The sequence below is a fragment of the Hippichthys cyanospilos genome, chromosome 2, assembly GCF_059441005.1.
Source record: "Hippichthys cyanospilos isolate Australia breed blue-spotted pipefish chromosome 2, RoL_Hcya_1.0, whole genome shotgun sequence".
NCBI lineage: Eukaryota > Metazoa > Chordata > Actinopteri > Syngnathiformes > Syngnathidae > Hippichthys > Hippichthys cyanospilos.
The window spans coordinates 10,269,061-10,285,337 of record NC_142370.1 but is presented as its reverse complement, the minus strand read 5'-3'; the positions used below and the strand labels follow the sequence as shown (position 1 = coordinate 10,285,337).

General features: G+C 41.0%; 1 protein-coding gene across 3 annotated transcripts in view; it reads right to left on the bottom strand.

The window, feature by feature from the left end:
* Window positions 1–1,856: 1,856 nt before the first annotated feature.
* pcbp4 (poly(rC) binding protein 4) overlaps window positions 1,857–16,277 on the bottom strand; it is a 52,631-nt gene continuing 38,210 nt past the window's right edge. For all 3 annotated transcript variants that reach the window (XM_088439171.1, XM_088439187.1, XM_088439179.1), the window contains exons 9-14: window positions 15,185–15,256; window positions 12,713–12,754; window positions 12,567–12,642; window positions 10,642–10,691; window positions 4,412–4,581; window positions 1,857–2,807 (exon numbers count right to left, since the gene is read on the bottom strand). In XM_088439171.1, coding sequence (XP_088295297.1) covers window positions 2,462–2,807; window positions 4,412–4,581; window positions 10,642–10,691; window positions 12,567–12,642; window positions 12,713–12,754; window positions 15,185–15,256 — 756 coding nt within the window. In that variant the 3' untranslated portion in view covers window positions 1,857–2,461. The remainder of the gene's footprint in view (window positions 2,808–4,411; window positions 4,582–10,641; window positions 10,692–12,566; window positions 12,643–12,712; window positions 12,755–15,184; window positions 15,257–16,277) is intronic.

Sequence of the window (16,277 nt, the reverse complement as noted above, 5' to 3'; positions counted from 1 at the left end):
ACAGTGTGAATAACAGAACCAAAAATAGGCATTTTACTGGCATTACAATGCAATACACTGCTCTCACTAAAACACGTTCCTTGTATAAATCAGTCCCTGTGGGAACCCAGTATTCATAACAATAGTTCCACCCGCTGAATTGTTTATTACTGACTTTGATTGTACAGCTGTTTCCTCCCAGACACACACATTTTGGCCACCGCAGCCTTTCCACAGTGAAACGTTGCCGTTTACTTGGCCGACTCGGTGCAAAATCTCTCCTCCTCAGTACCGGAACCAAAACGAAACTAAAACACGTGGATAAGGTTGGCGTGTATTTTCTCTTGCACAGGCGGTGTGGGGAGTTGTGAATTGCTCCTGTCTTGCTCCTGTAGTCATAAGCAGTTTTCATCTTCACGGGTGTGGCCGATGCGAGAGCGCGGAACAAGCAAGGAATGATTGGGAATGTTTAGGGTGAGAAATCAACATTGGAACATGGGAAAAAGCTCCAAAAGGTTGACGAATAACAATGTTGACTTTTTTCATATTTTCTTGGATATTTGTACACCCCCCAAATCGTTCAAACATGCTTGCAAATATATTTTGCGCTTGGATTCAAGCGAGTTGGCCAGTCAAAAATATTTACTCCACATTAGCATCATCAGTGTGTTTGTGTGTGTGTGTGAGAGAGTGAGAAAGAGAGAGGTTCGTCTTTAACATTTCACTACGTAAAGAAATTCTCACATGCTTTTAAAATAGAGGTTCCTCACTGCTTTAAGCACATGCTCTGAATTTCATTTAGCATAATGTGCACAACGCCTACAGTGGGCAATCTTCACATAGACTTAGGGCTGGGCGATATGGGGTTAAAAAGGGATCATGATAAATATTTTTTGTTTTTGTAAACACTTCGTAATCTTTACTGAACACTATAAGAGCTTCCGTGTATCAAGATTCAAACTTATACTAAAATATGAAGTAGGCCTGTGTTAAAAAGGAATAAAAATATAGACATTTTAAAGCAATGTTTACTCAATAAAAATATTCAAACAAAATAATGAAGTACAGTATACGTTATGTAATTTGGTGCAATGTCCTACTTTGACCAGCAGGTAGCAGCATTCGCTTCGTTGCAAGAGCCTCAAACGCTCCAATTACACGTGAAGGTCTGTAAGCAAGCATTAAGTGCTCATTCTATGTTTTATCGGGAAAAATTAAGACCAAAAAAATCCACAAATATGCTAACCACTTGTTACGTTGCTATTGTACCATATGAATCAAAACTGATTACTAGTCAGCACATTTACATCGTGTGTACGATCTCGATCATGTTGGCAGACCAAAAAAAAAAAAATGTTCATGCGCTGTTTTGTTACATTGATTTCCCGGGAACTAAAATTTCTGGCATTGAATTTAAATTAATTGAAAGAAATCTGATGATTTCAGTGCAACTGTTGTTTGATGGCCCCTTCTGCCATGATGCTGCTTTGCCGTTATGGACGCAAATTTATCAATTGTAACATTATTTTAATGCGAGAAGCTGTCCTGGGACTGTTCGATACCAATTTCCTTACAGACCTATACCAGTATGAGTTCTCAACTGAGTACTTGAGAAGTCACCGATGGCAAATATTAATATCAGGTACTAAATAACTCAATACTAATAGCAATACTAATACCGCCCCCCCCCCCCACACACACACACACACACACACACACTCTGTAATGACAGAGTATCATTACAAGTATTTGCCCAATACCATTACGGTATATTGGTCCTCACGAACCCTATTTTTAAATGTTTTATTCAAAGATTCAAAGAACCCAGTTAGTGAATAAATCAGTCCTCTACACGAAAGCAAGTAAAAGGACATAAATCACAGGAAAAAATACTTTTAATACATGAAACAATGCGAATAAATAAAGATTAAACGAGTGCACAATCCAAATAAAACCAACAAAACGAAGGAAACACTGAACAGTCAAATACACCTTAAAAACAAAATCCCCCCAGACATTTACAAATTTTCTTAAAAACTTCCAGAGGCAAACATAGACATTGTATAAAAGCATCAGACAGTAGCGCAGTTTGTCATTTGAGTATAATTTACAAATTATTGAAGGATAAATACTTATGGCTGACCTCCAACATGAGACACACATGTGAAAGTTTTTTGTTTGTTTTTTTATTTTTGTTTTTTCAACATGTGTCTCTCAGATGAGCTTCAAGCCCTTGGACACTCTTGAAAAGATCGATAACAGTGAAGTGACGACGACGGCGGCCCACCGACTGACGTGAAACTCGCATTTGACTTATATATCTGTAAATGATTTCGGAAAAGCTTTACTCCGTTGGTCTCTTCTATGTCGGTGCATCGCAGAATCAAAGTCAAGGGCGCGTCTGCCGAGGGATATGGCTACATCAGGCGTTTGCGGCAAGAACGCTGGACGGCCGTCCTTCCGCCCAGGCGCGCCGGCCTCATCAGTAGGGGGCAAACTTCTGTCTCTCGGGTTTTTTGATGCAGTTGGCCGAGGAGATTTTGGCCGTGTAGGCCGCCAGAGTGGTGTGGGACGGCGCCGCCGTGACCGCCACGGCCGGGGCGGCGTTGGACAGAGTCAGGAAGGGGACCGACTTCATCCCCAGCAGGCCCGACAGGGGCACGGCGCCGTAGGGGGCGCCCAGCACGTGGGCCGGGGTCAAGGCGCCCACCGCGGCCAAGGTGGGCGCGGGCGAGGCGGCCGGCGACGCCGGCTGGGTGAAGGCCATGTTCAGGTCCACGGGAGTTGCCATGGTGGACGCCTGGGCTGTGGATTTGGCCGTTTCTAAACTGCAAGGGCGTACGGAGACACGGGATCAACGTCGGCGCTCAAACCTCGACGTAGGCTCGCTACGCAAATTTATCCCAGTTCTCTCCGCGTCCAAACCAAATGAATCTCGACTCCCTCAATTTTTAGTATCCTCCTGTGTTGTGGGTCAAACTGACCCATTTGAAAGTTCAAGCACCGTATTTTCCGCACTATAGGGCGCAGCGGATTATAAGGCGCACCCTCAATTAATGACATATTTTAAAACTTGTTCCATGTATAAGGATCAATTACTGACATAGTTTAAAAAAAAATCAATCACACTATAGTAATACTCAAGTAATAAAAATAGTAACTCCAAACGCTCAATAGCATAAGCTTACTTTATCACTTCATTCCCCATCTACCAATCCCAATCTCAAGATTGATCCATATATAAGGCGCACCTGATTATAAGGCGCACCATCAGGTTTTAAAAAAAAAATAAGGCTTTTAAGTGTGCCTTATAGTGCGGAAAATACGGCAAATGTTGACTGTAGCTTTCAGTTTTCAGTTTTTTCTTCCTTGCTCAACATTAAAAATGACATGCATTTTTGTGACTATACTTTTCGATGTGTTTATTTTTGGCAACCTCTTTGATAAATAAGCAAAACACAGGTCAAAATGCGCCAACAATACTGTATGTGTGTTGACAGTTTGTTAGTCAGCAGGATTACAAACTTTTGGACAAAATACCGCACAAGGGTTAAATAAAAAGGAAGACTGTTGGAACCCCCTTGAGTTTTGATGAAAAATTATATACACCCAAAAAATGATGAGATGTTTGACACAAATATTTCTTGTTGTTGTTTTGAAATATAACCAGACATATGGGTAGGCGGGCTGTGGATCTTGGCAGATTTGGTCCGCTGCGTGCATTTCAAGCTCAGGGAATGCTCGCGACTTTTTTCCTACTCTATTAAAGTGGGAGAGAGGCGTGCGAGAGTGCCAGCATCACCCCACCAGTGTTCATTAGCTGCTCTGGAAATTGCATTTATTATACTTTCACACGTGCGCACGCACACGCACATGTCATATTCAAGGCTTTTATTGAAGTGCCAAAGATATTTTTTTCATCTTTTTATTCATCCTGCCAGGAAAACAAACAAACTTATTTTTAGCACAGTCATGTTTAATCAAGGATGCCATCTCACGTTTTAGGGTAACAAATACGCTTTGCGTTAACTTGATAAGCATAGTGTTGTAGCTAGTGACGAATGCAGCAAATGTTTGCTAGTAAATTTGGACATTCAGCTTTTCTTTTCCCGTGTGACAGCAGAATGCTTCCATGCTTTTCTTTGTCAGGTTTATTGTGTTGTTTTTGTTTTTTTTTACTCAACACAACAATCTCGGTGATCTCATTCACGGTCATCAAATGACTAAGTGAGTCAAATGCACGTTTTAAACCTTTCATTCCGTCAAAACCCAGCGCTACGCTTTTGTACTTTCCCTGGAGGTCAATTACCGGTCATACACGGACGTAGCTCATTATCACTTATGGCTACGGCGTGACATTCGACCCTTTTAAGGGGACGCCTTTTCCCCCAGGCCCGGCCTTCGATTCATTCGATTACACGCTGGCTCTTACCAGGAGGTAATGAGGTACTGGGCCAAGTTGATGCTGACGGGGGTTCCCGTGATGGTGACGTGGCGGTCGCTTGTCCCGTCCAGTTGGCTGCCGATCTTGATCTGGGCGCCCGACACCTGCCTGATCTCGTTGATCTTCGTGCCCTGACGGCCGATGATGGAGCCGATCAGCTGAGAGGGAAGAGAGCGGCGGTGAGGCACATTTGCTGCAAAGACGGACGACTCGGTCGATACGCAACAGGAAGGAGGATCGGTGCGGATGGCATAAGTATATTCAGAAATCATTCCGTTGTTGACAATGACGAGATACGATGGATAAATAGGAAAATTGCACCCCATAATATTGTGCTTTCTAAAGACAAGGCTAATAAAAGTTGCTGGCAGCTATAAAGGGCCCTCGCAACTCTAGCTGGGGTCATTGCATGGGCCCCAAAAAACGTCTAAAATATAAAAGCTTTTTACAGGAAATCTCAAAAATATTATTCATATGCCAGGTCTGATGCATATGCAATTTTTCATAAGTATACATCCGGTTTTAGACCCTGAAAAACAGCATAATAATCCTTTGCAAACAGCATATCGCCATGGCAACAGTGTGAGACAAAATAAAAATAAAAAAAATAAAAATAAAAACATCTCAAAATGAAACATCCCCAGTTTGAAGACTGCCGGAAAAATATCCTTTCTTCAAAACATAACCCTCTATAAAGGAGCAAATATAGCACCTGATTGTAAAATAAAACCAAAATGGCGGACTTCCTGTTTTATGTAGTGTATTGTTTCAGAAGACTTTTTTGTACTTATGCCTCACAGCTTTTATTGAAAATTTAGGTGAAACATACAACCGGGAATGGAAAAAAAAAAGTACGTATAGATTAATTTGTTGCAGCACCAACCGTTGAGTGTGATTACTTGGCCCCCGTGGGCGCCATTCTACCCTTTCAAGGTCCATGATGCTGTTTCAATCACTGCTATAAAATGACTAAACACAAACGTGTCCCAAACATACAGTATGGGACGAGTGCCTGTGGCGTACACCAGAAAGCCAACGAATCCCAGTTGGAAACTACAGTCATAAATCAAAACGGCCGACCGAAGGAAGAGCACTTCAAGTATTGCAATAACATTGTTTGTCCTCAAGTGAGGTGCTCATCCATCCATCCATCTTGCTTGTCAAAAGCATTTTTTTTTTTTTTTTTTTTTTATTCTTCCGGGACCTGGCTTAATTGCCTCTGAGTGTGCACGGGCCAAAGAGAAGACAGAAGGCACATTTGCCTCTCATTAATCTGAGTGGCTAAAAGGTTATTGATTTCTCCGAGTGGCGGCGACTTCCCAAACAAATCACTTCCAAAGCGCACGCCAGTGAGACGCATCTCCGCGCTAATGGAAAACATGATGGAAAAACAACTCAAATATCTATTAGACGTTTCCCCTCAGCCGCAGAAGACAAGTGAAGACTGCAATTGTGTCCGCTCCGAAATTTGTGCGCGCATGTGCCGTTTCATCCAAAGCGCAGCCCGGCTTAGGACCAACAATAGACATTCGGCAGAGGGCGTGTATCAGCTCAAGTGCAGGGTGCCAGAGCTCAGTGGCAGATATATAGCGGGATGGGGGGGCCCGGGGGGCGGGGGGTCGGGTAGACAGTGATGGAGCACTTGTAGTATGCGTGTGTGTGTCGGCAGCTTAGTGGCGGCTGACGCATAGGCCGAAATACACAAACGCACGCGCCGCTCTTGTTCCTGCGTTTGGCATTCCTTTCCAGGGAGGTAAGCAGCCTGCCGGGCAAAGTCTGATTTGTCACATAGCGGCCCGCACGCTCTGTGTGTCTGCCTATTCTCGGCTCGGGACGGTGGGGGTGAGGGGCGCGGGGCCTAGGTTGCCTAAAAAGAGGAACTCTGGAGACAATGGCCCGCACAGAGCACAAATCGCAGATAACACCTCCGCCCACTGAGACCGCCGATCTTCCGCGGCCTTTCGCGACAGCTGACAATGGACGCCAGCTGTCACCGAGTTTGCCGCAAAGGACGGTGGCATTCCTTGGAAAAGCACAAGAGCGAAGACGGGCAACTGGTGGCCCACCTTCCAAGCGGCCGGTCGCTGCGGTGACGATAGATGAGATCATTAGCCTTGAAAATGTAGCCATGAAAAATGGTATCTTTTTAACATTAGTTCAACCATTTGAACGCACCTTCTGCAAGTTACTTACTTTTAACAGGGTTTATTCGGGTTACAGCTTATTCTATATATGAAAAAATGCTTCAAGTGCATCAAAGTTCTAGGCATTTAACAAATATGTCAATCCTGATTTAAACTGTAAAATCTTGGCCAAATGAACTTTTGATGCTGGAAAAAAAATGAATATGTAATAATAAATGTAAATCGATCTGGAGCATTAACTACAAAATCTTGGATATTTTAACCTGAAGAAAATCGTATAAAATTACATTGTGCGCCAGTGACGTCAGTCTTCGTCAAAGAAGTTTCTTTATGGAAGGGTAGCTGACACCCCGGACTAGTGCTTAATTTAATATTAACCCGGCACAGGGGCTGCTTTCGGCTAATAGTCTAAACAGGCCAAAATCGCTTTATTAGGCACATGTTTTTCTATTTTTAAGTCCTAAACAGACAAGGATTTTCAATTTACGGGTAGGTTAGACTTTAAACAATGACTGTTGTGGACACTTTCGGCTGTTTTACCTGTTTTGACTATGGACTGAAAGCGGCCCCTGTGCCCTGTAAAGGGTAAAGCCAATTGAGCACTGTAGTGATGAACTGTGACCATTGGATGGCAGTGTTGCATACTACACATACATGACATACTTGTAATTCAAAGGGAGACTAAAGATCGAAATGTTTTTCTGGAGACCCCTTTACAAAGAATTACTGTTATCACAAACTGATTAGAGGTTTGAATTCCACACCTTCTCGTCTTTGGATATTTCTGGCGTCACAGAAGCTCTGTAAATAGGAATATCACAGCTGTTTCACAGTGTGTTAGCACCTTCTGTTGCAGCTTGGAGGCTTCTGTTGGCTCCTGTGTGTCTAAATCTACTCCTCCTCCAATTCAGAAACGTTGTTGGCCATTGAGCAGGATCTTCATCACGTAGCCTACTTTTAGCTATACAACGCCACTTTTGATCGCTCTAGCGTTGGATAAACTAAAGACGCGGGCAATGCCTCAATTTCGGTACGTTAGGAAACATCCAGAATTGGGGATGTTCGAAACAGCATTTTCAGAATGTTACTCTTGAGTAGACGATACCGATACCAAGTACTGATACCACTGGTACAAATTGCTGCAAGAGAGCAGGCAATACTTCCATCGTGGGGACTGGTATCTGGAAATAAGGCCAGATATCGGACTTGTGCTTGCCCATCTCTACTCTGAGTTAAAACTGAGTTGTTATTCAAACCATGTTAAACAATTTCCTAAAAATGACATGTCAAATATTTGCTGCCTGACCTTTAAGGGGTACTAAACATATTCAGCCATTTTCAGCAGTAAAAAGGCATTTTTTTGTCTATAATTCATTTGATAACTACATTTTTTTGTCACGTACAAATAATACCTTGAAAAACACATTTTCCACTTGTTTTCAACTTTAAATGATATGTGTGCTCAAGGCTGAGGTAATGACCAATCACAGCTCAGAATGTGTCACATGACCAAACCTAGAAAACAGGTGAGCCTTGAGCCCTGAGCCCTGAGCCTACAACATATCCTTTTCAGTCGACAGCATGTGGAAAAATGTGTTTTTAAATGTATTAATTGTGCATGAAAAAATGATGTGAATATTTAATTAAATCCAGCATAGACAATAAATTATTTTTTTTTTGAGTTCAGTATCCCTTCAAAAGAGTTCCTTTTTTTTGGGGGGGGGACATGCACAAAATGAGTTCTTGGCTTTATTATGCCCACGCTTAATAGGATTTTTCTAATGTACATTTTATGTTTATGCATTGGAATACAGGGTGTTTCATAAAGTATTCAAGGTAACTGAACCAGGCTTGAACAATATAAGATTTCTTCCTCCAAATTTGAGTCAAAAATACAAAGATATGTGTTCAAAGACAATTTTACAAATGTTTAGTTCCTCCCAAACATGCACAGATAAAAACATCAAACATAAACTCAGATGCTTCTATACCTAAATATTTGTGAAAAAAGGAAGCGCGGAGCCCTGTGCGGTAGCTGTATTAAAAATTTGCGGCTTCCTCCATGAGCTACGCCGGCCATCGCCGCTTTTGAGTGTCCAATCTGCTTGCTGTAAGCGTATTGCTGCCGCCCTACGCGCTGCGTCATGCACTTCCTGCTGAGCTTGTCGTTGGAAGCCATGCAGGAAGATGGATGCCATGGCGGCGCGCGCAGCCGTTTCTCTTCGAGCAAAAGCTTTGCGGCGCTTAAGTACACTATCGTGTTCACCGCGTGTAAGCACTTTCTCAGCACATCAGTGTTCATTGCAGGCGGCAAATCGTGCGCGCTAAGGGCGGGGGTGCACGGGAGCGCCATCCTGCCTATAACTCCTCTCTTGTGGAACAATGGGAGCTTACAGCTCTTCTTGTCGCAGCCACAACTGGTATCCCTCATCCCACCGATGTATTGTATCGCTCGCTGTGGGGGGTTGCTCAAAAAGGAGTCAACAGTGCAAAAACCTTGAATGAATTTCAAAAATGTGGCCGAACTCTGCGACCTGCTCATCAATCTTGCGATTGGTTTTCTTCTTTTTCTTCAGACCATGTTTTTCTTTGCAATCACGAGGAAAAGGTTGAAGGATGTCGGCTAGAATTTACAGGGTCTTTCCAGAGTAAAAAGTAGTTAGTATTAGATTTACTGTTTACTGGATATCTGTCAAGAAAATTGGGGGTTTTAATTTGTTTAAATTTTCATAAAACAAAAAAAGGCATGTTGATGATCCTGGAATCTCCCTGATTTTTTGTAGTGCTTTACAACAAAGCTGTATGTTGTCTAAAATGTAATAAAAGGAAGGAAAAAAATGCAAATCTGATTTTTTTTTAAATAAGTCTTTAAAAACATGCCGATATTTTCCCTTTTACAGACTATTTGTATTGGCTTTACTACTAATAATCGATTACTACTAATAATCGACATCGGCCCAGAAATATTTTGTCCATCTCTACTAGCAATATAGCGGTGCCATTTTATAACTTATGCCATACAGTATTAAGGTGCTCTTTGTCTCATTAAATAAAACAAGGCTCATTATGATGCAATAGAACACATCCCTTCCCTAAACTATAATACTACCGTTTTCATTACATTTAATAATAAAAATGTAGAGCAGAAACCATTTGAAACATATATTTAAAAAAATCTAATGGTGTAACTACAACCGGAATTCTTTCTGTAATTGCAGGACCGAATGCGATAGCTTTTGTTTGTAATCTTTCATTCTAACCCATCCCTTCAAAAACTATCCACTTTTTTTTTTTTTTAGCGGGAGAGCACTGAGCTATAGTTTCACACCAAGTGCAAATAATCCCTAATCACTTGAAACGATCCCCAATGACCTCTCAGTTAGCATCTGCTGAAAAGTAAACTCTTCCCATTTGAAGCGCCTTATTTGTGACCCACTTTCCCAAGACTTATTTCCTCAGTGAGATGTAGCCAGCTTGCGGCAGAGGAAGATGCGGCAACACGATGTTGGGTTTGATCCTTTCACGGGATTAAGAAAAATGTCAAGCAACCAAGCGGACTCCTCCTTGAATCTTTTACCAACATTTTGTTACCAAGATGACAGTTTTCATCTCATGTTGTATCCCATGCTGGGTTAGGATTAGATTCGCAAACTGAGATGAAAAAAAAAAAAAAAAAAAAAAATCATTTATTACTCCGAGTAAAATATGCTGAAGCGAATCAAAGGGCTGTGGCCAGATTGGCTAAGCAAAGAGCGAAAGGATGTTTGTCTGCCTTCTGATTGGCTGTTTTGACAGCAGACAGCTTCTAAGTAGGTCAGGGAACATGAGAGGATTTCCACGGCACTCGCGGGAGCCACTGGAAGGAAGACACTGCAATGCAGCCCACACAATCGCACAAAAGGATCCCCATCCGCTCAAATCCCTTTAACCTTCATTTGGGTTGAGGTTAAAGTCATCGGCATCATTAGCCACGAACCTTGCGGATATTTTTAAAGTCGCACGAGAGAAAGCTTTTAGGACCAGAAATGAAATCAGAATAATGAGCTTAATAAAACATTGAGAAAGTTTGCTTACATCATTGGGAATAAGCAGCTCCTGAGATGTCTGAGCGGTCGCTTCCATTCCTGAGGAGAATGCACAAGGATCAACAGTTCAAGCACGCACTTAGGTCATTGTTTAAAATTTGTACTACAAGTGCCAAAATTCATTCATAACTATTCTGGTAATCCATTTATCATTTCGTACCATTGTTTATCTTAAGGTTGAACAGATCTTCTGATGTAGGCTTCTTGAAAGTACCGTATTTTCCGCACTGTAAGGCGCACCTAAAAGCCTTGATTTTTTTAAAAAGCTGATGGTGCGCCTTATAGTCAGGTGCGCCTTATATATGGATCAATATTGAGATTGGGATTCGTAGATGGGGAATGAAGTGATAAAGTGAGCTTTACCTGTTTCTTTTGTGTGTTTACAGTTGAACACGGTTGCTCATATTGACATTGAGTTATTCTGCTATTGAGAGTTTAGCGTTATTATTTGAGTTATTATTGTTATTGCTTTGAAAATTACTATATTGTGATTGAAAAAGTTTTAAAATATGTCATTAATTGGGGGTGCGTCTTATAATCCGATGCACCCTGTAGTGCAGAAAATACGGTCATTGTGATGCAAAATCAGGCTAATGTCTCCAAAAATGACAACGGAGATATAATTGATATAATCTAGTTCTACACTTAGTTCCTTTGAAAATGAGATACAATACATGGAGGTAGCTAAAAAAAAAAGGCAATTTGGAATGTTACCACATTGAAATCCCTACTTTGGAGAAAAACACGTTTTAAAGTCTCAGTTGCATACAGCTTGTATATATTTGGAAATGGGAACAACCTCACAAAAAATTGGATTTCACAAATAAATCAGAATTGAGCATTAAACCCTGCAGTGTGAACCTAATCTATTGTCTATAATAAGCGATTGAATATGATTTTGGGATTGCAATCAGATGACGTTGGTAGCAAATATATGATGGCAGTAAAACTTGAGTTAGCAAAATTGTTGAGCATACACGTCAAGCTAGCTGTCGTGCCACCACGTGTTGTGAGGGCCAAATTCAAAGTAAAAGCCTACAAAAGTTTCAATTGCAATCTGTTATATGATAAGCTTTTACTTTTGGTTCAAATTTGTCTTGGCTATGATTTGTTATTTTTGAGGTACCCGAATTATACTGCATGTGACTTACAAAATCTAGAACAGTTTTTAAGTTCCTCAGATGCGAAATGATCCATTCACGTGAACGTGCATATTTCTTTGAACCACTCTGCGTGGGACCTGAACTGTTGTGAATGTTCCGTACGATCACGAATCAAAAACGATCCATTGCACATTATTATTTGGTGTAGTCTAGGCACGGGCCGAAAACCGAGGTGGATGGTTTACCGTTGTGTAAAAAAAGTCAACGATTCAATAACCTCTAGTACTCTCTATAAACAGAAATAAGCGTTCTTCTCTTTTTGCTTAATCAAAGAAATAGGTTAAAACGGAACAGAATCCGATTGGCTGCTTGCAGAGTTGGCTCAACAAGCCTCCAATCAGTTTTTTTTTACCTTCTTGGCATGCAATACGGAGGAGCTCTTTGTCTTAAAAAAATGCTTGCCAGTGACAGGGCACTGTGTAAACAGTAAAAAAAAACAGGAAAAATGTTTATTCATTTATTTCTTCATCCGTTTGTATTAAAGGTACCAAATAATCAATGTAAAATAGATTGTGTTCAATGGAAATGAAAACTATATCTGTCATATAATTACTGCGACATCCTGATACTATATCATTGCGTGTCAGAATCTAATATGGACCCCTGGCCTAGTTTCATCATTTCAAAAATAAAAAGCAAAATAAGCAATAGTTTGTCTCTTAGGTGTTGCTCCCCATTGCAATGTATACTCCAGCCATTTAGAAAAGTCAAGATGCAGTTGCTAGGCGATGCAGCAGCGCCGCGGTCATACCAGGGATGATCGTGGAAGCGGGCTGGGCCACCGGGTTGAGGCTTTGCTGCAGGGACAGCTGATGGAGTTTAGCCAGCTGCAAATCAAGTACAAAGAGCATTAGAATGCGCAGACTTTTCAACGCTCAGCGTATTGTAGCCACTCACCTCTGAGTGTGGAATGCCGTATTGGTTTTGCAAAGTGTAGGCCTGCAAGAGAGCATCATCCCGCATTAGCGCGATTGCGGCAATAAAAAGCACTAGGAGGGCAATGACTGCGCAATGGCTTACTGGAAGAGCCGCAACACGCCGATCGCAACAAATTTCTTTTTTCCGACCTGAGATTTTGCAAACTTTTGATTACATTTCCGTCAGGCACTTCAAACCGCAAAATGTATTTAAAATCTTCGCGCCTGCCGCGACATTTTACCTCACGCGTTTCAGTCGTGCTTTATTTAACAAGCGGCCTTGGAAGTCTGAGCTTGTGATGTTTTAAGTCTCTTGTTCGTGGAGATGCATGTTTGAAAAGGTGCAGCCGTGCGGAATACGCTACATGTTGCGAGAGAAGCTTAGGTTGTATAATTCATGTATTCGGAAGCAATATAAAAACGATAGAATCATAACGTGTGGTAAGGTTTTACCATTCTGTGGTATTTACAGTATCAGAAAAGGAATGATTAACAAAAAGATAGTCACGCTTTTAAATCTGTCAATCCACATACTTCGTTTTAGTTTTGAAGGTGAAGTCAACCCCAAAATACTACAATCTATGTAGTCCCACTTGATCCCACTGATTCAAGCAGCCAAACAAGCCGTTGTTAACCGTCTCAGGGGGTGGCCATTTTGAAACTTGATGTCCACCGAAAATGACATCGCAGTTCCTCGGGGCACAGGGACCAACACATTATGGCTCAGCTGTTTTCGGAGTTTGATCATGTGACATTAGTTAGCTGAGCCTTGATTGGTCCCTCCCTGTGCTCTGAGCAGCTGTGATGTCATTTTCAGTGGACATCAAGTGCACTTAGACTCATTGGGTTGCATACAATATATTATCGTAAAGAAAATCTTTGGGTTGACTTCCCCTTGAAATCGAACCAAATCTCTGGAATTTTAGCTGACAAAACAACAAACATAATACAAAAGCATTTGAGTGAGTGTAGAAAGAAAGCATGACGCCATGGAACATCATTTTAAACAATTGCGTGAAAGATTGACGTTAAAGCTTTTAACAGTTGTTTTTTGGGGAGTTATTCATTTATTGAGTTAATTTCTACATTAAATCAGCACTATCAGACGGGTTTTCGTTAACTCCAGCATTGCCTCGAGATTTGACTTCAATTCTGCCCAGGATGATCGATGCTTGTAATTTCAAACACTGGTATCTGAAATCTTCTTTCAACATCGAAATGAATGCCATTAATGCCATTTACCGTAGCTGTTCCAGTTTCTCTAAAAACCAACAAAAATAAAATGTATTATTTTTTTCAACGAGGACAAAAGGCACTCGTTAATATTATACTTTGAGAACATACAGTTTTGATATACATGTATACTGACAATGTAAGAGCTCTCAGTTCTATTTTTGTTTAGAATAAGGAATATCGTTGCTGTACTGATGACTTAATAAGCAGTACTGTCCATCAGTCTGTCGGTCCGACACTGCCCCCAGGTGGCCAAGGAGTACACACCATGCAACACAACACAATCGTTATTCAATTGATGCAATTAAACAAAAATATTTTATTCTGCTATCTATTCAGTCAATGTTTTGGTAAAGTAATTAAACTTGAATCTCAAGGCACCACTATAAACAACTCTAATTTATTATACTCTATTCGCATATTTTGACGACATGCTCAGTCATGTCACGCAAAGCCCCAAACGAAAGTCCCACTCCATCCGTGCTCAGTTCCCAACCGGCCCCTCCCCAACCCTGCCGTGTAATTAGTGAGGTTGGTGTCTATGCAGGCTCGCATCAATATATTTCTGGTCAGAGCAGACAGCACTCAGCTTAACTCAATTCTGCCTGACGCCAGCAGTCTGCCCACTATCAAGAGTCCATCCGTGGCCATAAAGAGAAGATAAGAGCCGGCCGGCCGGCCCTTCCAATGCATCATTCATGCTGCTTTGATACTCCAAAAGTACCAAAACAACAACAAGTACAACAGCCAATAAGACTGCTCATTTACGCACTATTTACTCGTCACTTGTGTTACTTTTTGCAAGTAATAACATCTCACATTAAAGCCTTTACAGTTAGTCACCTTTTGGAAAAATCCGAATGCATTTTTTTTTAGCGTTTTCCTAAAACACTGATGATTTCGGGGGTATAATAATTCCACCTGACGCCAGCTACTGTCAAAGAATCGGCATATTTCTCTTTGAGCAGTTTGAGGAGCAAGGCTGGACAAAAAAAGAAAAAGGGACAGCATCATGTTTCACGAGGGTTTATAGCTCTTATGACAGGCTGGAACAATAGCTGCAGCTTCCACTCAGCTGTTGTTTTGAATGCCACATGCCAGAGGATGGACCGTTTAAATTTGGACTCGCCACCCGAGCTCCCGCGCAGGCCCCCCAACTTTTGTCTGGAGAGATCGTTTGATAGTGAAACAACAAGAATTATTCTTAGACTTGACGTACCTGCTGCAGGTCAAGGCCACCCTGGGTGACTGAGTACAGAGGGTGGGGTGTGAAATCGGATGCGTCAAACACCTTGAAATACATGAGGGAAAGCAAGAACAATTCATTAACACTAAGAAGAATTCCTCTTATCATCGTGCGGTACCCGACACCAGCGCTGGGTTTGAAAAAAAAAAGTCAAGTTGAATCACTTTCCTTTCCATATACCGATTCATAAAACCATAAATCGATCTAAAACCCACATGAAATGTATGCTTATGAAACGACGCGTATATCTCTGATGCATGGTCAAGGCTGTCTGTGAGCATCAGAAAATACTACGTGAAAATCATAACATTGATTAACTCACTCGTGAATATCAAACAACTTGCTTGCTTTTTAGAACAATAACTTGATGTGAGGATCTGTTTTCCATTGAATTGAATTGAGCCTCATATTCAGCTAATGTATGCACAGTCACCACTTTCCAAAAAGTTCAGCCTCAACGCTAAAGAGCTTTTTTTTGTCTTGCTAAATTAATTCATGACAAAGAAATTTGTAAAAACAGTCAGTTTGGCAAGAGTTTACCACCATTTAGATATCTTGTCGATAATTTAGATTAGCATAAGGCTAATGCTAGTTGAGTAGCTAACCACTGCCCCAGCACATAGTTGAATGTATTACTTTAGCTATATTGTTGGGTATGAATTGTGACACTAGCGTAGATAAAGTGCTAATATTGATATAGTTTATACATTTTGTTTATAAATAAAAAAGCCTATGAAAAAATACATTGTTCACTGACAGAATAGGAATATGCTTTGTATAATTAGAAACCCAATTTTCATCTCATCTTTGCTGACAGCTAGCATAAAACAAATGCTAATTACGAGTAGCTAACTACTATGCTAGCACATCTTTTAAATGTAGTGTTGCTATATTGTTGGGTGCTAATTGTGAAACTAGCTCATCCAAAGTGCTGTTATCGATGTTACTTCATTTCTTTTGGTTATAAAAAAATCCATAAAAATTACAAAGTTCGCTGAGTTGATGTTAGTTCTTTCATTTTGGTCAAAAAAAAATAAAACAATATAGCATTAGGCTTAAGCTATTT